This window comes from Streptopelia decaocto, assembly GCF_964273445.1.
Source record: "Streptopelia decaocto genome assembly, chromosome: 23".
Lineage (NCBI taxonomy): Eukaryota > Metazoa > Chordata > Aves > Columbiformes > Columbidae > Streptopelia > Streptopelia decaocto.
In genome coordinates, this window is record NC_138678.1 from 5,592,046 (window position 1) to 5,614,663 (window position 22,618).

At 53.8% G+C, this 22,618-nt stretch overlaps 1 protein-coding gene across 19 annotated transcripts in view; it reads right to left on the reverse strand.

The window, feature by feature from the left end:
* The window catches only part of EPB41 (erythrocyte membrane protein band 4.1), a 72,375-nt gene that overhangs the window by 40,563 nt on the left and 9,194 nt on the right, over positions 1–22,618 (reverse strand). For 15 of the 19 annotated variants that reach the window (XR_014185954.1, XM_082071507.1, XM_082071503.1 and 12 more), the window contains one exon: positions 1,229–1,679. Coding sequence is in view for 17 of the 19 variants with exons in the window: in XM_082071503.1 (XP_081927629.1) it covers positions 1,229–1,679 (451 nt within the window). In the remaining 2 variants the exon portion in view is untranslated. Of the gene's footprint in view, positions 1–1,228; positions 1,680–19,575; positions 19,648–20,930; positions 21,125–22,618 lie in introns of those variants that run through there. The other 4 variants (XM_082071509.1, XM_082071508.1, XM_082071506.1 and 1 more) reach the window with 4 other exon arrangements.

The window sequence follows — 22,618 nt, forward strand, 5'->3', positions numbered from 1 at the left end:
CAAAAAGCCACTGACACTGATCTAAAATAAGAACTAAACAGAAAGTGCAAATGCTTCGTCTGAAAGGAGCAGTGGCGAGGGAAGGCTGCGGGTGCACACGCACTCAGAAGCAGCAAACCGAAGTTAAACAGAGAAAGAAATCACGCATTTCCTCTTGAAGACACAATTTCCGAGCTGAAATTGCACGAAAACTTCCAGCTCCAACTGTCAGAGGTCCCAACACACGAGCAGAGATCATCCCGCGGTTTTCACGGGCTCAGAAATTCAGGAGAAGACATTTTAAAAATGTTTCTTCTCTCCAGGTTTGTAGTTTCAAGGAGGTGGAATTACAGCTCCTGCCTACAGCCAGCAATGCTCCAATTTACACGGGATTGCTCCAAAGCTCAGGGTCTGTTGATACATAACACCCCTCTGGAGCCCATTCAGAACTTCAAGCAGAGGGGTAAATAACCCGGATTTTACCAGGAATACAGAGGGTGGGTTTTAAGGAATCGCCGCCTCAGGAGAAGGGGCTCTCACCTTTCTCTAACTCCGGGCAGCCGCATGAGTAACAGCAGAGTTGCAATTACACAAGGAGTAAGAGAGGGCACCCAATACCGCCAAATCAATAACAGCTGCAGGTTCGTGTCTTTGTCTCGGTTTCTACTATGCTTTAAAATCTTTAAATTTTGCATGAAAACTGACCCTGGCTGCAAAGAGCAGCCGTCAGGCGCGGGGCCCAGCCACGTGCTGTGCAGAAATCCCCGTCTACATGGTGCATAAGCAGAAAATATCTGTATTTGGCAGGCTCAGCACCAGCCCGGACTGAACAGACGACCAAGCGCTGAAATGCCACGCTTGCGCTTCCTGAAGAAACCCTTCCCCAAATCCGCGTCCCCTGCGCTCCCCGGCTCACGGCACCGACCCGCCTGCCCCTGCGCACGCTCTGCTGTGAGTTACGATGTGAACCCCGGTGCTGGTGTGACCTCCCACGCCCCGAGAGACAGCACGGGGCGTTTTAACTGGTGCTGTCACGTGCGAGCACCATTTCGGAAGCAGGCACCTTGCAGGGGGCTGGTACAGGAACGCGCGAGCGGGAAGCACGCTGTGCTCCGCAGGGAGCTGGCCAGAGCCTTTCAGCATCTCATGAGTTTCTTGGACTAAGCTTACCATCCCAGGATATGACGTTTTCAAGGTTTTGGCTAAACAGGCGCATTTTCAAGAGCAGAAGGGAGCACGGGTGTTTTACCTGTGTTTCCGCGCTACTTAAGGAATGGAGATCCAGCGATGGATCGGTTTTGAGCTCAGGCTCAGGAGCTGCAATGGGTGCTTTCACCAGGATGTCTTCATCAGGGCTGGCTCCTAATCCCAGCTCTTTCTGGTCACCTCCCACCTCTTTAGGAGCATCAGTGCCTTTGTCCTCCTCGGACACCTGAGACTTGGGCCGCCTGAGAAAGGACGAGAAGAGGCGGGAGAGACCCCGGCCCTCGGACGCGCGTCGCTCCCTCTTGCTCTGCTCCTCGTGCGTGGGGGTGTCGCCGTTGGACGCCACGGGCCGGCCCCCGGGCGCCTGCTGAGCCCCTTCTTCCAGAGGAGCCTCTTGCTTCTGCGTCTCGGCAGCTCCGTCCTCCCGGGCTGGCGGCTGCTGCTGCGAGCTGTCGGCGTCCGCCGCGGGGCCCTGCTCTGTTGTCATGATGAGGCTGCGCGAGAGGTGCGAGAGGTCAAGAGCTTTCCAATATTCAAGTCTGCATTAAGCTATTCAAACCAAGCCGCAAGCACAGACACCCCACGCTCCCCATCACACCACCCTGTCCCAGCACCAGCCATTAAGAGCAAACACATCATTCATTTTGCTAAGGTTTGCTTTCATAGAAACGTCTCTGTCGACGTTCGCCCATGCGTATTCCACCATTTGGACAGCGTCGACTCCGAATTGCCACACGTCCTGGCACCAGGTCTGCGGCCTGACAAGAGCAAGTGATTACAAAATGCGACCAAGATTAGGGGAAGGGAAGGAGCCGTCTTGCTCCACAGGGCTGTCCGGACGTCCCCTCCTCCTCCGGGTCCCTGTTCCTTCTGGCTGTGGGAGCAGCGCAGATGGGAATCATCGAATCATTTAGGCTGGAAAAGACCTTTAAGACCATCAAATCCAACCGCATGAGGGGACACAGGTGACCAGGCAACTTTTCCCTACCACTCCAAAAGCCCAGACAGCCCACGATGGCTGCGGCGTTGGAGCATCCTTCACCACGGCAACTGGAACGAGCCATCTGCTGCTTGAGAGCCAAAAATTGCATGGCCACAAGAGATTTTAGCAGCTGCTCGCTTCTGAATGGCCCTGGAAGCGGCCACGGATCTCACCGTGATCTGAAAAGGGGGATATTTAAACATGATAAACCACACTGATGCTCTGCTCAGGATGGGCGCGTTGGTGTTGATCACTATGCTGATCTGCACAAGACGGGCCCAGCGCAGCAGAGCAGGCTGGAGGACCCATGAGATCTCCGCCTTGCACACTGGAAAAATGTAAAATGAAAGGGTCCCCAGCACTCCCACAATGGAGAGCAGATTTCTTCAGAGTCCGTGCTGTTGAGCTGATGCAATATTTATTTCAACTTTAGCCTGGGCTGTCGACACAAAAAGATGGAAATCACATGAGAAGAATATCTATTTAAGGTACAAAGAGGACCCAAAATAATTGTGCTTTAGAGAGGATAGAACTAATCTTTGCATGTTGCATCACGTGTATCTGCAGCAGTAAGTTGCTACTGCTTACACAGAGCAAATAGCATATAATCCAATATGCCTTTCAATCCGCCCAGCCCAAGCCTTGGCATACAAACATTTGCTCAAAATACGTACTTAAAATTAAGAAACATTTCAAGATGTTACCCTCCTACGTATTATTGCATTCAACGATTTTAATGTAACTCATCCTGACCGCCAAAATAACCAGAGTGCTTGAAAGAGAAAAGCCCTCCTAGCTTTCCAAAGCGCTATTCCCCTGCATTTAATGCAAAAGCTTAATATTATTCCTAAAGCCGTGGTTCAAACAAAGCAGCGTTAGGGACCTGCGCTGAAGCTGTTCACCCAGCAGTGCCCACTGCCTGGGTTTCCAGGTTCGTTCTCCTCCAGCGCTTCCGCATGGGAGAAGACAGGACGGCAAGGCGGCGGGAGCACCCCCGCAGCTCTCCGGACGGGGGGTGACGCATCACCCCGCTCCCCAGAGGTCTCGCACGAGTTTGTTTTCGCACGATTATCACAGAGCGGGCTCCACGAGGAAGCTGTAAAACCCCAGCTAACGGGAAGGCTCCGGCAGACTCCGCAGCGCCCGGCTGGCTCCCCCGGCCCTGCGGACGGGGCAGCTTCGCGCCCGCCGCTCCCTCTGGGGAAAGCAGAAAAACCCAACCCATAGCGCTGAACGTGCCTCTCCCCTAAACCAGAAACAGCTGCAGTTCGGGTCAGGAGAGGTCCCGAAGGGGCTGCACACTCACGGGAGCATGGGGCTGCGATCGGTTTGCAGATGGCAGCACGGGGGTGATCCACCCCTGCAGCAGAGTCACCCCAGCCAACTCACGCTCTCCAGGGACTCCTGGGGACGCTACAACATGGCGCAGGGGGCAACAAGCTACGTTCAGCCAAATGCACATCACCCCAAGCCCACGATGCAGGACGGACTCACCGCGGCCACCTCCCGAAGCCCCAACACATGCAGAACAAGACAGAGACGCTGCAAAACCGTCCCACCGCAACCGCACGAGAACAGCGAGCTCCCCCTGGCATCAGTGCCAGAGCAGCCTCCTTTGTAGATGCTTCCCGCTGTGTTTGTTTGGAACAAATGCACTTGGAAGAATCGTTATCACAACACACAACAATGGAAGCACGTTGCTCTTAAAACAGCAGAACGGAGGCTCTGGAGACGGGGGCTGCGGGGGAGCGCAGCTGCGGAGCGGCTCTTATCAGCACGGTAAGAGCGGGACAGTCCACAAACAAGCGTCTCCTCCGGATGCAGTTTTCTCTCTTTAACTACCAACAATTCTGGAAGAAGAAATGTTCACTTGTTTGGATTTCAAAGCCGCGGTCCTGGACCGTTCCCAGTGCACGAAGGTGAATCTCACTGGCGACGAGCAAACGTCTCCCCGTCTTTCCCCGTCCCCAGGAACCATCTCAGAGCTCAGCCAGATCCCCTCGGCAGGGCCGGGGAAGCAGAGATGGGCACGTACGAACCCTTCCCTTCCCCATCAGCACTTCCCAGCAGCACCAGTAACTCGCTGGGTGCAGACAAACACCTTGCTGCAAGACCCAGGCGCGTCTCCATGGCGTGGGCTCACGGCTGGCTCCCTCCCTTTGAAGTTTTATGTTCAGAAATGGTTTCCTGAGCTCAAAAGCAAAGAGACTTGTAAACAGGCAACATAACCAAGAGGACGCTTTATTTAAAAGAATAAAAAGCACGTTTGCTGCACAGAGGTGCTTGCTGGGTCGTGTTTTGCTTCCAACCCAGCCCGACACGAAGAGCGAGGTTCCTGCTCTGTTGCTCTCCAACTCGTTATTTGGAGAAATTGCTGCCCACAGCCAAGCCACCAGCAGGTTTTTAGTTAAATGACAGGTTCTCCTGCCGCTATTCCACGAGGCAATTCCGCAGGCGCCTCGGGAGCTCCCCGGATGCCAGAGGACGCTCTGCTGGGAGCACCCAGGCTGCGCTTGGAAACGCCGGGCTCGGCTTTGTTTGGGCTGTGTTCTGGTTTTGGGAGGATGGGGCTTCGATGCCAGACAGCCGGTAAAAGGCAGGTTCTTCACAAGTCTGGAGCAGAGAAGGCGTCTGACACTACGGAAACAAGCACATCACAGCAAAACTTCACTATGATCCCACATAGAGATTTCTGAGCAAAAATCTGGAAAGAGTTCGAGCGTGTAGTGATACTGAAGCATCTTTAAGAACATCCTACTCCAGATGAGAAGCCTTTAGCAACAGGAAGCAAAAGGTAACCAAACATATCCAGAGGGAGATGTGGGGAGATGACAAATGAGCTGCTCCCACCTGAGCAGATGCCCAACAACACACCCATCGCCGGCACCCAACGAACACCAAAGCCACCCAAACACCCCGAGCGTTCCTCAGTCCCGGGGCTCACCCCCATTTCTACCCGAGGCTGTCGGGAGCACACGACATCTCTGCGGGTTTTTTGTCACCTATGCACTCCACCTTTCTGCATCAAAATCCTCTACACAAAATAGACTTGAGGCTTGAAAGGAGCATAACAGCTTGTTGCTCGTCCTCTTCCCAACATCCACTGCTCCGCAGCCGATGGCCAACGCCAGATAGTGGTGATCACGCCACTGGAACGAAGTCTTGACCTTCCTACCCAAAAATGTGGCTTTGCCAAAGGCTACTGCTCCAGCAAGAGCTGGAGACAGTAAGAGAGAAATTTCTGCTAAAAAACGACAAAAATCAAATAGTTTCAGCAAGAGCATGTGCTTTGTTCCAAGATGCATTCCTTCCCATTTCATAATATGTGTGAAAAGCACACAATCCACCAGGGAAACTACACAGAACATGGCTCTGACACAGACAGGACAGGCTGAAAACGGCTTTTTCAAGGCCTGGTGCATGTGCAACTAAACTGTGTCTGCAGGTGGGAGAGGAGGCACCTGCAGCTGCCCTGCAGGACGTCCCGCTGTCCGGACGCGGCCCCGTCGCTCCTGCCACCGCCCGAACGCAGCGCAGAACCGCGTTTCTGACAAAATGAGAAACCAAAATGCAATGCAATAAGCCTCTCAGTAAGGAAATCAGACAACTTTACAATGCTGTAAAGCACCAGAACCTGTCAAAACTTATTTAACATATTTTATTAGAGGAATAACTAGCGCTGGCACTTTATAACCGCTGTGAGCACTAACGCGCACCATCTTTTTGTGCCGATGCTTTGGGCGCTGAACAAAAGGGATGTGGTTGCTCGCCCGGCGGTAACAGGACACTTCAGGGGCCCCATCGAATGGGGGAAAAACAAACACCCCAACACACCACAGATGGCACGTTACCGCCACCCGGGTTTAATTCGCACCAGCACAGCCCTCGTAATCTACTGTACGCTGGCAGCACCGTGCCCCTCTTTCATCTGCTCTCGTACAGCTTTCCTATTTAAATGAGGGCAAAAAATAGGAGCTCACCATCTGCTGAAAGCAAATCATTTATGTTCAAATGGAAGACTGGGCTTATAAAATGACCCGACTAAATGGAGCAGTAAGTGCATTACAACTGAGGGGAACCGGGAGCTCCTCCCGTGTATCCTCAGAAACCCTCCCGGAAGCTACAGAACTCCTTATGCAGGAATTCATGGGCTTTGCTCGTTGGTAAAGCACTGAAATTTAAATGAAAATATGTATAGTACTAGTCGCCAGAGCCTTGTCTGCAGCGATGGGTTTGAAAAGGCTGCTCATGCGGGACCTGTTAAATAAACTCCCTTGAACTTGGAGCAGTTGGATGCAGAACAGAACCAGGGGGAAGGCACGTGCACCAAAATAAAGCTGCTCACGGACTCTCCCTCCTGAAGCAGATCAGTAGTTTGCTAAAAAGACTCAGAAAGCAGTTGGTTTAACACAAGCGTTGCTGCTTGTCCTGCAGCGAGCGACAGAAGCGACTCTGGGGCTCCTGTCGCGCTCAGCGGAGCCCAGAGCAGCAACAGCCTTTCACGGCGCCTGCTGAAAATCTGCTCTGCAGCACTGAGCCCCCGAGCCACCCGCCGCCCACACACCCGCGGGGGACACGGCCAGGACGCCCGGGCTCCGTCCCGCAGGGCGCTCCATCGCAGCGCTGCCCACCTTGCACCCAGAATACCGGGGCGACGATGGCAAGGAAGCAGAGATGATAGCGCCAGCATCGCACAACGCCCCTCCTCCCCGCCGCCTTCCTAAGCAGCAGCTCAACAGAACCAACGACGGATCCCGACCAGCTGAATAGGAGGATTTTTGCCATGCATTATTCATAAGGGGTTTTTTCCCCCTTCCTGAACACAGATGTGTTTACTCACACTGTGCCTCATTTACACTCAAGGCTTAACATAACAGGGTTCATTTTCCTTCTTTACAGTTTCTCAAGCACAGGGGTAAAGTGCTTTTTTTGCTTTTGTTGTTTTCCCTTTGGCTGTTTCCCAACCAACGCTATAATTAGAACCCAAGAGGGACCTGCACACTCCTTTGATACAGAGCTGCCTGCTAAATAAATACCACCCGTGCACACACACACGCGCAGGCACCGGCCAAGGACGAGCCGCCGCAGCACCGGGAGCCAGGAGGATGTTTGACGCTAAAAAGCTCTGCAGAGGCTTCCTCGCCTGCTGCTCCCCTGCTCCGTGCCGGGGACATCACGCTCAACCGCTCGGTTTGTAAGTTACATGGCTGTAATACAACGTGCATTCATCCGAGTGCCTCGAGTACATCGGCCGCACCCTGGTACAACGCCCAAAATTCATTGAAAATAACCTATTGTGATATTTATTTGCTGAACAATAAATGCACAACATTTAAAATATCTACGGGAGCCACCTACAAGACGGGTGGTGTGGCTTGAGTCACGCAAGGCTCGCCCAGCTAAAAGCTACCTGAAAGCATTCTCAGCTTGGGCTTTAAGCTGGGCTTACTGCTTCAAGATTGCACTGAATATGAAGGAAATTAAAACAAGTCAGCACCGACGCTACCCAGGGCTGATTTCTCCTGTAAATCAGCCATTGCTTCTCCTCCTCCGGACACATCGCGCTTCTGCTTCTCTGCAGAAGGATCCTGCAGCACCGGCCTGAGCAGCCAGGAGACGGTGACAGCACCGGGACACCTCCCGCGGCCGGGGGACCGGAGCGGGACCTGCCCGAGGCTGCACCCCAGCTGCCAGGGGCGAAAATCCTCCATCCCCACCAGGAACAGAAACCAAATGGGGAAGGAGTGTGAAGCAGCGATTAAATTTCTTCTTCTGCACTTGGCAGTCAATTACGCACAAATTACAGGTTGGCTCGGTGCTGTCACCCTGCCCAGAGCTGCTCCTGTCGGCACCGATGAGGCTGCAGAGCCCTCCTACCCAAAACCTGCCCTCCCAGCCGCTTCCCCCAGTCCGCCTGTTTGTTTTTTCCACCCTGCAGTGAAATCAGGCAGCTTTAGTTTTTAATCCCCTTAATTAGGGGTGTGCGGCAGCCTTCATTCCTTAATTACATCTATTGACACATCTGATGCAACACATTTGCAAACAACCATTTTCGCTGGGGATGGCTCGGAATCAGAATTGCCGTTGTGGTTCCCACACCGGCTGCGCTGTGTCGCCGATGGGGAGAAGACACGACCCGGCTTTCTGGATGCTTTACAAGATAACACTCACACACAGCTCAGAAATGTGATTTTCATTAAATAATCACCTGTTTCTTTGGCAGGATTTAAGCACAAAGCGACTACGGTGCTGAGAAACCACTCTCAACCTGCTTGAAGCAGCTACTAAAGATTTGCAGCAAAAAAGTTCCCATTTTGGGCAATACCCTCAATATTGACCCGGGGACAGAGGGATGATACTTCAACGCTCAGCCTGGTCATTCCAGTACGTGGCCGCTCCGCGGCGCGGCTGAAGGCGGACAATGGCGCACTCCATCCCCGTACGTGGCCGCTCCGTGGCGCGGCTGAAGGCAGACAATGGCGCGCTCCATCCCCGTATGTGGCCGCTCCGCAGCGCGGTTGAAGGCGGACAATGGCGCGCTCCATCCCCGTACGTGGCCGCTCCGCAGTGCGGTTGAGGGCGGACAATGGCGCGCTCCATCCCCGTACGTGGCCGCTCCGCAGCGCGGTTGAGGGCAGACAATGGCGCGCTCCATCCCCGTATGTGGCCGCTCCGCAGCGCGGCTGAAGGCAGACAATGGCGCGCTCCATCCCCGTACGTGGCCGCTCCGCGGCGTGGTTGAGGGCGGACAATGGCGCGCTCCATCCCCGTACGTGGCCGCTCCGCAGCGCGGTTGAGGGCGGACAATGGCGCGCTCCATCCCCGTACGTGGCCGCTCCGCAGTGCGGTTGAAGGCGGACAATGGCGCGCTCCATCCCTGTACATCACCGCTCCGCGGCGCGGCTGAAGGCGGACAATGGCGCGCTCCATCCCGCCAGCTGTCAGGAATCCCTTTGATCCCGCACACACCGAATACCCAGCGAGCACTTTATTACCAAAATAATTGCGCCAACGCTCCCGCTGCCCGCGGGGCCGTTACTGCCTCACTGACGGGTGCCTGTGCTGGCTCTTGTGCTGAACCATTACGCTGGACTCCCATCCTCACGCACTAATAGCTCACTAGGACATGGCAGCTGAGCTCCGACATGCAGCCTGTCCTATCAGCCACAGCAAATAGTAACCAGAATATTAAATATCTTCTTGATTTAAAAAAATGGGAAGGACGATAGCATGATATTGTGAGTTTTTGCCACTGTTGGAGACCCAAGCGAGCATCGTCGCTGGTCCCCATGGCACCTTCTGCTCCGCTGCTGCACCAACCCTCCTGCTCACAGCCATCGCCAACATTTGCATGGAGGAAACGCGCACAAATGTTGCTTTCTTCAAACTACAGAACGGAAAAGGAAGCTGTGCTTACTCTCAGCACCTGCGGGGAGCGGGACAGAAACACGCTTCGCCACCACATTACAAGGGCTGCCTTCCTCTCTGCGCTCGACGGGTTTGCAGGGGGGTGTCGCACGCAGGGTTTGATTTCACTCGGCAAACACCAGCCCTGCGTGTTGGAGCGGTTCTCAAGCGCTACGCTTCACCTCCCTGACTCCCACCTTTGCCATCCGGCACCGACACACGCTGGGCACCGCCCCGCTGAGAAGACAACAGCAAACAGCTCACGACTTGCTAAATATTGCAATATTTTTTTAAAAAGAGCCTTGCAAGATGGAGTATTTCCTTTAGTAGGGATAAAGCGGATGCAGAAAACAGAAAGCAGGTGGTTTAAATATCTCCCTGTTAAAATAAATCACAGCTGAGGTTAATGGCGCTTTCTGGATAAGCCACTGGTCTTGTGCACACAATTTAGCATCCTACTGATACTTATTTAACAAGTTAGTTCTCAGAATAATCCTTACTCTGTTCAAAGTGTGAGCATTCGTGACACCCAACAATACAAAAGCGGTATGAATAACTGCATGTTTTTTTGGAGAAGCTTTGCTTATTTTTCCCTTTTTCATATTTAAATCCCAGTTGTGCAATTGGCTCGCGCACAGCTGAAGCCTCACGAGCCCCGCGCTGCCTCATCCAGCCGCAAGCTCCGCAGACCGAGGGCTCAGCATGGCCTGGGTGTTTGTCAAGCACCAAAACCACCAGAAAATTAGGAATAAACCTCATTATCCTCAGTATTTTGGACTCAAAGCCCACTGGTCTTGTCTGGCACCCAGTTTTGAGGACTGAATGGGGAGCCTCACCTACAATTATGCTGCAAAAGGGCTGTGAGCCGCGATACCAGACAAGCGAACTGCTGACGGCAGGAGCCACACAACAGTCCTGCTGAACCCGCATTCATGCAGCACGAGCGAACAAATGCCACGCAAATCCTCTTTTCTGCAAGCTCTGCCAGTGTCATTGTTCGAGCTAAAACTGCCATGAGAAGACCCTTCAAATGAGATCGGGTGAAAGAGTGCAGCGAGCAAAAAGCGCCGGTGAGCTCACCCCGGCTCCCGAAGCCAAACCGGTGCTTTGCTCCTGCAATAAATACATTATTACGCCGCCTCCTTTGCACTTCCTTCAGGCTCTCTTTATACACACACACGCTGAAGGTAAATGGTCGCCTGTTCCTCCGTAAGATGAAAATACTGAACGCGCCAACAAGGTCTGGCCAGGATTCAGCTCCATGACACCTTCTCACCGGTGTCATCTGTTAGCAGGGCAGTACGGAAAATGAGAGCAAAGCCGCACCAGCTCCAGAATGTAGGCTGGTTCTAGGCCTCATGGTGACAAGGAGGATGGTCTAAGAGTAAAAGCAAACGCAGAAACGAACGCAACGGGCTGGTCTCCCATTGAGGACATTGGTGCACACGGAGCAGCCTGAGCACGCTGCAGCTCCACAAACTAAACAAGCTGCAAAAACTGTTCAGAAAGTGAATTACAACTCCACATCCCATTCGTAAGTCAGAGAGATGCTTAAAAAGTGTCTGCCTCAGCAGGTGACGACCCCCCTTCCGCAGCGGGAGGAGAGGAGCCCGTCCCTGGTCCGCGTCTGCACGTTTCGGTTTGGTCGGGTTGCTCTGAGTCGCGCTCACATTCGGCACCGACGTCGCTCGCGCCATTGCCACGTGGATTTGCCATTTCTCAGGCATTTTACCCACTGACATTCCAACTGCAAGCCTGCTTGTTTTATTTAACCGTGCTCCTGCTCTTAAGCTACCATCCAATTACTGCTCTCAATTACCCGGTGCTCAAGAGCCGACATTAATTACAGAGTTCCCCGCGCACGAGGATGCCGCCGGCTGCACGGAGCTGCAGGCATTGCCTCAACCCTGCCGGCTCTCTCCTGGGGAAAAAACAGAGTTTCCCGCTCTCGGTGGCAGATTAACTGAGCAAAAAGAGCAGGTTTGGTGACATAGGGGATGAGCAAAAAGTCACCGTGGCCTCAGTGCCCGGATCTCAGCAGCCCCCGGGGTGCCCTGTGCATCCACACCCCTAAACGGCTGTTTTCTGCTCTGGAACACAAAAAATAACGCAGCAGCAGCTCAGGACCAGGGACGTTAACCTGGAAACCTCTGGGATGCAGGACACCCGTCACCATCAGCAGCTGGCGCCGTATTAATTCATGTGAGTTGCAAGTGCCTTTGGCAAAATGGATGCAAAGCCCAGGCTCCCCAGACTATGTGGAAAACACCCAAAAACTATCTCCCTCCAAGCAGGGGTCGCTTTAAACCATGAACCGCGCCTGTTCAGGTGCCAGCACCAGCCCTGGGACGCGAGACCCAAACCAGCTCCCCTTTGGAGCACAGCACGAGCCTTCGGGAGCGGCGCAGAACGACCCTGTGCAGCTCGGGAGCCCTCCCCAGCGGCACCGGCGTCCCCAGACTGGCGAGAGAAGCTATTTTGCACTCGCATTGCTCAGATTTAACAACCCCCCTGGCGCAAGACACCCTTCTGTCCCGCTCTGAGAAAGACCCCATCAGCTTCGGCCTCCTCTTCTCTGCCTTTTCACAAACAGGCATCTATTGCGCAAAGGACTGATGCGGTGCCGCTTGTGTGAAACGGCCACGCGCCAGAAGGAAATACCGCTTTACCACAATCACATACCATTTTTAAATTGAATATTAGATTCTTTTCTAAACGTGTTTCCCTTTGCGTGGTGCAGTGCACTTCCAAGTATTTCAGAAGCAGCACTGCAAAACTGATTCTTGGCAGCAAGAGGGAAGGTCAATGCTCAACCTGTTCTACATGCAAGTGGAAAACCAGAAAGGTAACAGTGGGGCCAACGATGTCTCGAACATTTTCTCGGGAATGTTTCTGCTGAAGTGGATCAGGATCTTCAACACAGGGGAAAAAATAAGCAAACCCTTGATGTACACAGGAAAAACACACCCATGAACTTCACTCTACATCCTCTCCACTCCCAGCTAAGCGATGATAAAGTTTAACAGAACAGGTGTTTCTAGTTTAAAAACGAGATCTCCACCTAGCCCAAGATGGTTTTCTAGCGGTAAAGCCAAAGGGTGACAGAAGTTACAATTAATCGAACTTTAGTTTCAGTGTAACTAATCACCACTTGCTGTTTTGCCAGAGTCAGAAGTTTCGGAAGGTTAAACTGTTTCCAAAATGAGCACAAGTTTTTCAGTTGATTTTACTTAATGCACCAGAAGGGCGCAGTTCTCGTTTCCTTCCAGTCCCGGTTTGGATGTAAAAGGCGCAGGCGGGAGTCGACGCAGAGCCGAGCTGGGGGCTTGTTGCATCTGTTCCTGCTGCCTGAGCAATTTACAACTTTTGCGATGAGAAAACACAAGAAGTAGTTAATGTGCAACCACTTCCACCAGCAGCAGCAGCCCGGCAAACAACAGCCTACCCTGCAACCAGCCTGCAGCTCTACAAGCCGACAGTTAGCTCCGTGCAGACCTCAACGACCTCCCGAACCTGCGCGTGACCCACGCCTTGATAGTGAGCCCTGGGGGGCGATGGGGCTGCCAAATAGTGAGCCTTGGGGGGTAATGGGGCTGCCAAATAGTGAGCCTTGGGGGGCTATGGGGCTGCCAGATAGTGAGCCTTGGGGAGGCTATGGGGCTGCCAAATAGTGAGCCTTGGGAGGCTATGGGGCTGCCAAATAGTGAGCCTTGGGGGGCTATGGGGCTGCCAAATAGTGAGCCTTGGGGGGCTATGGGGCTGCCAAATAGTGAGCCTTGGGGGGCTATGGGGCTGCCAAATAGTGAGCCTTGGGGGGCAATTGGGCTGCCAAATAGTGAGCCTTGGGGGGCTATGGGGCTGCCAAATAGTGAGCCTTAGGGGGCGATGGGGCTGCCAAATAGTGAGCCTTGGGGGGCTATGGGGCTGCCAAATAGTGAGCCTTGGGGGGCAATGGGGCTGCCAAATAGTGAGCCTTGGGGGGCGATGGGGCTGCCAAATAGTGAGCCTTGGGGGGCTATGGGGCTGCCAAATAGTGAGCCTTGGGGGGCTATGGGGCTGCCAAATAGTGAGCCTTGGGGGGCAATGGGGCTGCCAAATAGTGAGCCTTGGGGGGCAATAGGGCTGCCAAATAGTGAGCCTTGGGGGCCTATGGGGCTGCCAAATAGTGAGCCTTGGGGGGCTATGGGGCTGCCAAATAGTGAGCCTTCTGGGGCTATGGGGCTGCCAAATAGTGAGCCTTGGGGGGCTACGGGGCTGCCAGATAGTGAGCCTTGGGGGGCAATAGGGCTGCCAAATAGTGAGCCTTGGGGGGCTATGGGGCTGCCAAATAGTGAGCCTTGGGGGGCTATGGGGCTGCCAAATAGTGAGGCTTGGGGGGCAATTGGGCTGCCAAATAGTGAGCCTTGGGCGGCAATGGGGCTGCCAAATAGTGAGCCTTGGGGGGTAATGGGGCTGCCAAATAGTGAGCCTCTGGGGGCTATGGGGCTGCCCATACCCCCCCTGCCCCTGCCCGTGGTCCACGCCCCTGTCCCGCCTCTGCCGCTCGCTTCACCTGTGTTTGCAACTCATCTCATCACTGGCAGCGATGCAGCTGCGAATCTACCTCAAAAAAAGGAGGGAAAAAAAGGTTTGCATCACTAGATCACTTGGCGTTTTGCAATTAGCACGGCATAGATCAAACCCAAGCTGGACAGCCCAACAGCATAATATACAGGGAACACTCATGCTGCAGAGTCCGGTTCAGTTATAGGAAGAAATAAAGCTGCAAGAAAAGCAGTGAAATACCCAATTTCCCTGTAATTGCAAGCCTCCTTGCTTTGCTGAAGCCATCTCTCACAGCCATTATCCGGTCCCGTTCCTGCCTCGGGAGGCACAGGACACGTAACACTAACAGACCCAGCTTCCCCGAGCTCTCACATCATTCGTCATGCACTGGGAACTCTCTTTTTCTTCATAAACTACATCTTGCCGTCTGTCATCATCGGGTCAGCTGAAGAGTGTCCATCATCATTTCCAAACAAGCCAAGGGCAGCAGCTGCAAAACATGGAGCCAGCAACGCTGCCCACGCGGTGTCGCACCGAGACGGCACGAGCTGGGCGTCCGCCGGCCGGGACGCATCCCCAGCACCAGGATGCACCCTAAAGAAGAATATTCTTTGCTGCCTGGACGCTATTTAAAATGACTTTTTACATTAATTGTAAGTAGGGCTTATTTTTGGAGTAGGGCTTATATTTTGAGCATCCTCAAAAATACTGAAAAATCATGCTAGAGCTTATTTTCGGGGCAGCTCTTATTTGCGGGAAAACAGGGTACAAGCCATCTGGGAACACATTCTCTGCCTTCTGCCTGTGCCAGGGCACGATTACATTGTAAATGGCCTTTTCACTGCCCCCATACACTTAAACACACGTAGGAGAAATGGAGATGTCGGTCAGGCAGAATTTCTTTTGACGTCGCATGAAGAACGACGCCCCATGCAACTTTCAACACACAGTTTCCATCTCCGCATGTCCACCACTGCCAAGCCAACAGTCATAAAAACAAGCTCCTAAGGCAGAAAACTTTGGCCTAATGCTAGATTTTTAGACTTTTTCCACACAAAATGAACTGCTGTGTTGGCATTTCTGGACTCCGGCTCTTCTCCCCCATCCGCCCAAGAGGCCGCATCCCTCTGTGGTCCCACAGCTCATGTCTCTGTGCACATCGAGATGACACCACTGGAATTCGTGTGTTTGCAAGCAGGACTAGAAAACTATGTGCATGCAGAATGCGGTGTTTAAAAGACGAACTTGCAGTTTCTGACTGGGGATTCGAGGGTTTTTTTGTTTTCATCAGACTGCACAATGCCGCCCTAAGCTGCCTCTGAAAATGTGCATCTTCCCGTACAGCCTCAGCGAATTCCGCCTTTTTCTTAAGAGGAGAAACGAGGGATATTTGGTTGTAGGACCCTCTTCTCACTTGTTTCAGCAACTAGAAGGCAGCAAGGCCGGGCTGCAGGAGAAACAACTTGAAACTACGGCAGCTGAAGCTGGACCTGAACGATTTCTGCCCTCCCACGAACCAGCCCCTGCCCGATGACAAACAGCTCTCGAAGCTCCCCAGGAATGGTCCCCAGCTGCGTGTTTCTCGTTTCCCGAGTGCCTGGCTCGAGGCGCCGCGGGCAGCCCACGGCAGCAGAGCCCAGCGCTTCTACAGGGAACGCTCCACCGTGCTCCACACCCACGGGACAAAACCAAACCACCCCTCCGGGTTTACACCATTACCTTTCCCAAAGCACCCAGCCCCGTCTCACAGGCGCATTGCAAAGACCAGCTCCTGCTTTTGATGCATCTGCGCTCTGGCACCGCAGATGAGCCCAGGCGGGAATTATTAATCCCGTCTTCGGAGCAGAGTTTGAATAGCGGGAAATAAATACAGCCCAGGGCCCCCAGCACAATGGGGCAGGACTGTTCCCACTTAGCGGGGTGGTTTTTTCTTATATTCAGCAATATGCAAGCCCTGGGGGTGGAAAGCCCACGTGCGATCACGCACCGAGCCCCGGCTGGGCCGCGCCGGCACAGACGCGGAGCAGCCGCCGCGGGGACCAGCGGCACGCGCCATCTTCTACCGCCCCGTGTTCTCCTGCGGAGCTGGGCGAGCGCCTTAGTTATTTATTTGACTAAAAGCTTTTAATTATCTCTCTCACACACGCGCATTACGCGGGGCGGGGAAGGGAGGGGAATAATCAGCCTGCAACCGGCCAGCGCCACGGAGCGATCGCGCCTCCAGAAACGCGGCAGGAGCAGAATCGCCCCCCGGAGCTGCTCCTGTGCCTGCGTGTGCCGGGCTCTGCGTCACGACCAGCGACACGCAAACACCCGTTCCCTCCGAAGGCACCAGAGTGCAAGTGCTGCGTGACTTAATAAATCATAAATGACAGAGCCTGCTCTGGGTGCCTGCACGGAGCACAGCAGCTGCAGCGGGCTGGCATGGGAATGCGTTTAAAAAGCCCGTATCCGAAAAGCAGTGGGGGCTGGAGGAGGGTGCCCTGGAAGGTGACAAGTGCTTGAGACACACTCCAAGACCAAATAACTTTCCTCACTGTGGAACTGCTTCATTTAGATATATACATATATATATATTTTATTCCGTCCACACAGATGAACTAAAAGTATTTGCTTTTAATACATACCGTTAGCATCATTACACAAGCAAAAATTCACATAAACAGAAAACAAGCGTAAACAACCGACTGAACGTAAAGAAACTAATAATATTAATCTGGATTAAGTACAAGCCATGAACATTTCTACCTAATCCATCCGACGGACAAAGATAAATCCCCGCTATGCCACGTCCTCCCCTTCTCTGCAACTTAAAGAACCACAGCGCTGATCAAAACAGCGTAGAAGGTGAAATCTTTATGTAGAACCACCTGCTTAATCTACACAAGATTACAGCATAAACCAAGCACCAAGAAAGCAGAACAATCATTGCGAAAGCTCCCCAGGCCCAGAGCACCATTTCCACTCGAGACGCAACGCTTCTCATCGGGCTTCCCCAGCGAAACACAGCTCAGGCCTGAACAATCTGAGCTTCTGCCATTTCTTAACGCTCCAGAAAAGTTGCATGGGGGTCAAATGCGGTTGGGAAGAAGCAGATCCGCAGTGGAGTTTAAAAACAGAAAGTTAAGGTTTATAAAAGGAAAAGATTTGCATCCCTCAGGCTCCTGCAGGCCCCGCAGAGGCTGCTTTATGAAAGCAACAGCTCTGATTCACCGCTGCTCCCTACCAGGGGGGTAAAAGCAGCTTCGGCAAGCAGAGCAAGTCCGGACAAAGCCGGCGGAGCACAGAAGCGCAGCCCCCAGCAGACACACACCCCACGCTGCTCTGCTCCCATTTCTCTGTTCCAGGAGAACCCCTGGCCCCCATATATGGGAAGAGCCCAGAGATTATTCTGTGATCCACAGCATCCCTGTGACCCTCAGCATCTCTGGGCTGCACCAGCTCCTTGGGCTTTTTCCAAAAACCAGATGATATGTGGCAGTAAACTGCTGGAGAAGAACCTGCTCTGCAGCAGGACAGGTAGTGTCGTGGTGCCCCCAAATGAAGAGGCTCATCGAACATCCCTCGTTAGAGAACACATCGAGGAAAAGGTGTTTGATGAGAAACTCCTGGCCAGGTGCTGTGGGCACACATCCAACACCTCCACGAACCTGCTCGAGGACAAAGAGCTGGGAACTCTGACACCAAAACCCCAAGATGCCTTTGAGACACTACACAACTCCTGGTGAAAATCCAGCAACCTGGGAAGTGCAGTTGCCTTCCGTCAGCAGCACTTCTGTACGTCCAATTTTATTCCAGCATGCTACGTACCACATTCCCAACATCATCACCCACCCATCAACATATCAAAGCGCACAGAGCATCCCAACATCCCGTGGCTGGAAGGCTCCAAGCTACCCCGGCACGGCAACGCTTTGATCGCTAATGAATGAATTTGCAAACGCGGTTGCTCACTAGAGAAGCAACACAGCTACCAGCCCACCTCCCATCAATTCAAGTATTCTGCTCAACAAGCAGTAAATGGGGCATTGGGATAGATATGTTCGACCGCTTCCGAAAATCAAATGCTGTCAAGTGAAAATATCGTGGCCGCTCAAGCGGAGCACGCAGGCAGTTGGCAGCGCGTTACTGGAGACAGCAGTTCTAGATTTGCAGTGTAATTGTCTATAGGCATTTTTAGGCTTTGGGAACATACGGTGTGTTGGAACAGGCTGGGAAGTGACCGTCATTCCCTCGCCCGGGTCAGGAGCGGCCGAGAAACCGCGACCTTCCCATCAAATGCTGCTGCCTTCCCATCAAACGCTTTGCTGCTGATAAAAATTTGGTTTAAATTGCGAGATCTGCTGAAAACACAGGTAATTCCTGTTGTTCTAATCAAAACTGACACAGGGAATAATTAATGCATTTACGTTAGGAAACAAAACATCATTCTCTCTGTTTCATAAGGCTCTAATTGAGTTTTAAATGTAAGGAGCGCTATGTTTATCCTGATGTTTACCTCCTGCAGCAGATTATGTTTGTCCACGGGAATCCTAGAAAATCCTCACCTTCTTTATTAAGGCCATGTCAACAGAGATACACAAAGCACCCTGCTGTCTTTTATATCACATAAAATGCTCAAAATTGTCCTGGAAACGTAAATGAAGATGCCAGAGGTTGGCACCACGATGTACAAAAATAAATATCAAGTGCGCTTGCAGCACTGACACCCGACACACACCGCGAGTGGGACATCCCGTTAACAACCACAACGACCCAGGAAAACCTTCAAGGAATTTAAAATTATAATCGTGCCAGCCATTATAAAAGAAAATAATACTACTGTACCACCACAGAACAGCCTTCCCAGGGCTCCTGCGAGCCAGCTAATTGTGAAAGGAATTGTACTCCCCAGCGACGAACAGACAGCAGCCCCTCCGCGTCTCCCCTCCACGCACAGCCGTGCTCTCCTCCCCCGAGACCTCATCAGTAACTCAATTGTGAAATAAGAACCAACTAATTAGAGGGACCGTCCCTCCAGATCCATCTAACTCGGGCAAACATAACCTAGCGTGTTTGGAAAGCCTTAAAATCCTAAATATGAAGAGCAAGCTAAGCTCAAACTGGTTTTGTGCTGTTGTTCAGAACAGGACATTGCTTTGCTTCTCTGTATTTTTACCAGCATCTTATTTCAATTACACCACAAAGAACTGAATTATAACTGAACTGTAATGCCCAGCACAACACCTGCCCCAGAATTCAGACAGTTTCCAATAAATTTTATCTTGGCAGCGGGACGTGCAATTCTTAAATGAACATTTACGCGCCCACAGCCGGGGGGGCTGCCAGCCCCTGCCCAAAACCAGCCCCCAAAACCACCCCCCAAAACCACACAGACTCCCCTCGGCACACAAAGGGGGAGCAAGTTCTTTTTCCCCCAGAAACATTAAAGCAACGCTTGCAGACGCGGCACTCACAGATGCGATCAAGGTGCAATTTGAACTCATTCCGGGCCCCTTGGAATCATTTTCGTTGTAAACATTGCCTTGCTGGAGATAAAAAAATAAAAATACACCTTGGTGGAAAGTCCTCAGAGCCGAAGAGCGCTGCTTCCCAGCGCGGCGAGGCGCTTTCCTGAGCTGGAATTCAGAGGGAAGCGGGATGCACAGCGGTGCTGGACCACAGCAGCCACTCCGTCCCACGGGCGGGTGCCGGGGCAGCTGGCGGAGCCCGGAGCTCTTCCCCGCCATGTCTCCTTCCTCCTCCTCCTGCACAATGGACTCCGCGCAGAGCTGGAGACCCCGGCTGGGCCACCAGCCACCCTGGGACCCGCAGTCCCAGCAAGGAGGGGACGCCGGGTGCCAGCTCCCCTGTGTTGTGTCCCCCAACCCGCTTTCCCCCCACTATTTCTCATATCCTACAGAACCTGTCTCTGGCTGAGCCTCAGCCTTTTGCCTTCCTTCTCCATGACACATGCACCCCACAGAGAGCGGGCACACGGCGCTGTGCATGCACGGATACACCATATGCACACACCCTGCATGCACAGACACATTGTGAACACACGCTGTGCAAACACACACGCACTGTGCACACATACACAGGCTGCACATGCTCACAAAGACCATAGCAGACACACAGGATGCACCCCGGATACACCACGCACACGCACACACGGTGCCTGTGCAGGCGCTGTGCATGTGCAGACTGTGTGTGCACACTCATACCCCACACACACGCATCCTTTACACGCAGGGTGCACAGACCAGGCACGCACAAACACTAAGATCCGCCTTGCACACAGACCACGCACACATGAACACACGCAGCGTGTGAACACACAGATGCACGCGTGGTTTATGTGCAGAGCGTGTCTGTGCACACACACGCAGGCACACCGTGCAGAGACCCTGCACACACACACTGGGCATAAAAATACATACAAACACATACCGCACATGCCCAGACAGCACAAGGACACCGGGCACGCACCGATACGCCGTTTGCACGCACACGCAACCCCCGCGTGCACCGATACACGCGCACACACCGCGCAAAGACCGTGCGTGCACCGATAACGCCGTGCGCACGGACCGCGGGGTGCGCGTACACGGCGTGCACATCACAGGATGCACGCACGCACACGGGGTGCACATCACAGGATGCACGCACGCACACACACACACGGGGTGCACATCACAGGATGCACGCACGCACACGGGGTGCACATCACAGGATGCACGCACGCACGCGGGGTGCACATCACAGGATGCACGCACGCACACGGGGTGCACATCACAGGGTGCACATCCGCGCTCCCGCGCGCACTTACCCGCCCGCCAGGAGGGCGCGCGCGGCCGTCCCCGCGCGCGCGCGGCGCCCGTCGCCCTCACGCCGGGCCGCGCAAAGGGCTCCGGTGTGGCACGCCGGGGCCGTTCCGTTCCGCACCGAGCCCGTTCGGCTCCGCGCCGCACCGAGCCCGCGCCGCCCGGCCGCCGCCGCCCGCCCCACCGCTCTGCCCCCCGCACCGCGCACCCCCGCCCCTACCCACAACAGTGTAGTAAGTTCCCATTGGCCGAGAGCGAGGGGCGGGGCGCTGGCGCCGCCTCGCTATTGGCGGAGAGGAAACCGCGGCTGGCGAGGTAGGTGGGGGAAGCGGGAGCGCGCGCCCCCTCATGGCTTCCCCTTTTCTGCCTCCCCCGTGCCGCTCCCCAGGGCCGCCCCGCGGGACCGCGGCCCTGCCCGGCTCGGCCGCCGCCCTCAGCCCGGCGCAAAAGCACCTCCGCGCTCGGGAAGGGGAGGCCGGACTGTCGGGGTTACCCGCGGCCCGGCGCTAAGCCGATGGGGGCGGTGGAGCACTGGAAGGGGCCGCGGTCACTTGCCGCCGCCCGGCCCCGGTGCGGAAGGCGCGGGGGGGCCCTGCCCCCGGAGCGCCGAGCGGCGCCCGCCTCCCCGCCTGGCCTACATTTCAATGCAGTTCGCCGTCTCCCGGAGAAAGTTGTGGGAGGACCCGGGGAGGGGGATGCTGGGGTTTCCTTTATTTTTTTAAAACATAAAGCCATTGGGAACCGAACAGGTATCGGCTCAATCTATGGCGAGCCTATAAAGCGATAATTGAGATGGCACCTTGGTTGGGATTCATTCTCATGCTGAAGCCCTCACTAGTACCAGCCCAGCGAGGACCACTCACACTAAGGATGCTTCTGCTAAATGGGAACCAAACAAACCCAGTTTTCCAGAAAAACAAACCAAAACGTGCGTCTCACAGCTATTTACCCCTTTTCCTCTGTGCCTACAACACCTGGCTCTGCCAAAACATGCAAAACAGGGCAGGTTCCCCCGTGTCTTGGTGTTGAGACCACTTGCAAAGGGGAGGGAAGAGAGGTGTTTTTGCCTTAAATCTGGAGTATCTGGTGGTTTGAGAGATCTGAGTACGTTTGATTCAAAGACAGGGGCTGGGAAAGGTCTGGCAGCTGGAATTTGCTGCTCCTACATCAGAGATGGGCGTAAAATGTGCCCTGAAGCTCTAACTGCACTCCCCATGGCATTAAATTAACACGTTTTAATAGCCCGGGCTGTGAAGGGAGGAGGCTCAGGTGTTTGGTGCTGACCTGCCGCAATAAAGGATGCTGCTCGCCCACGGTGGGCTGAAAACAGAAACGCACGTCTTTAAGGAGAAAACCACTGAGCAAAGAAACCACAGTTTTTGGATGCGACGGGTTGGCAACAGCTTCTTGCAATTAAGAATAAACAAGCAAACAGAACCACGCTTCATCATAACACGCACACACGCTGACAGCAAATTGCAGCTTATATGGAGACCACAGCAATGAAAACTTCACATCAAAATGGTGATTTAGCACCACGCAGCACGTCATCCACTGTGCCCAGATCCCCAGATGATCCCCGACTCCATCTGCCAGCATCTGAGCGCAGACAGTGGCAGCTCCTGTATTTCGAGCCGTTATTTCCCAAGCGAAGCGTTTATCCACAGGGAGCACCCATGCAAGCTGCCACACG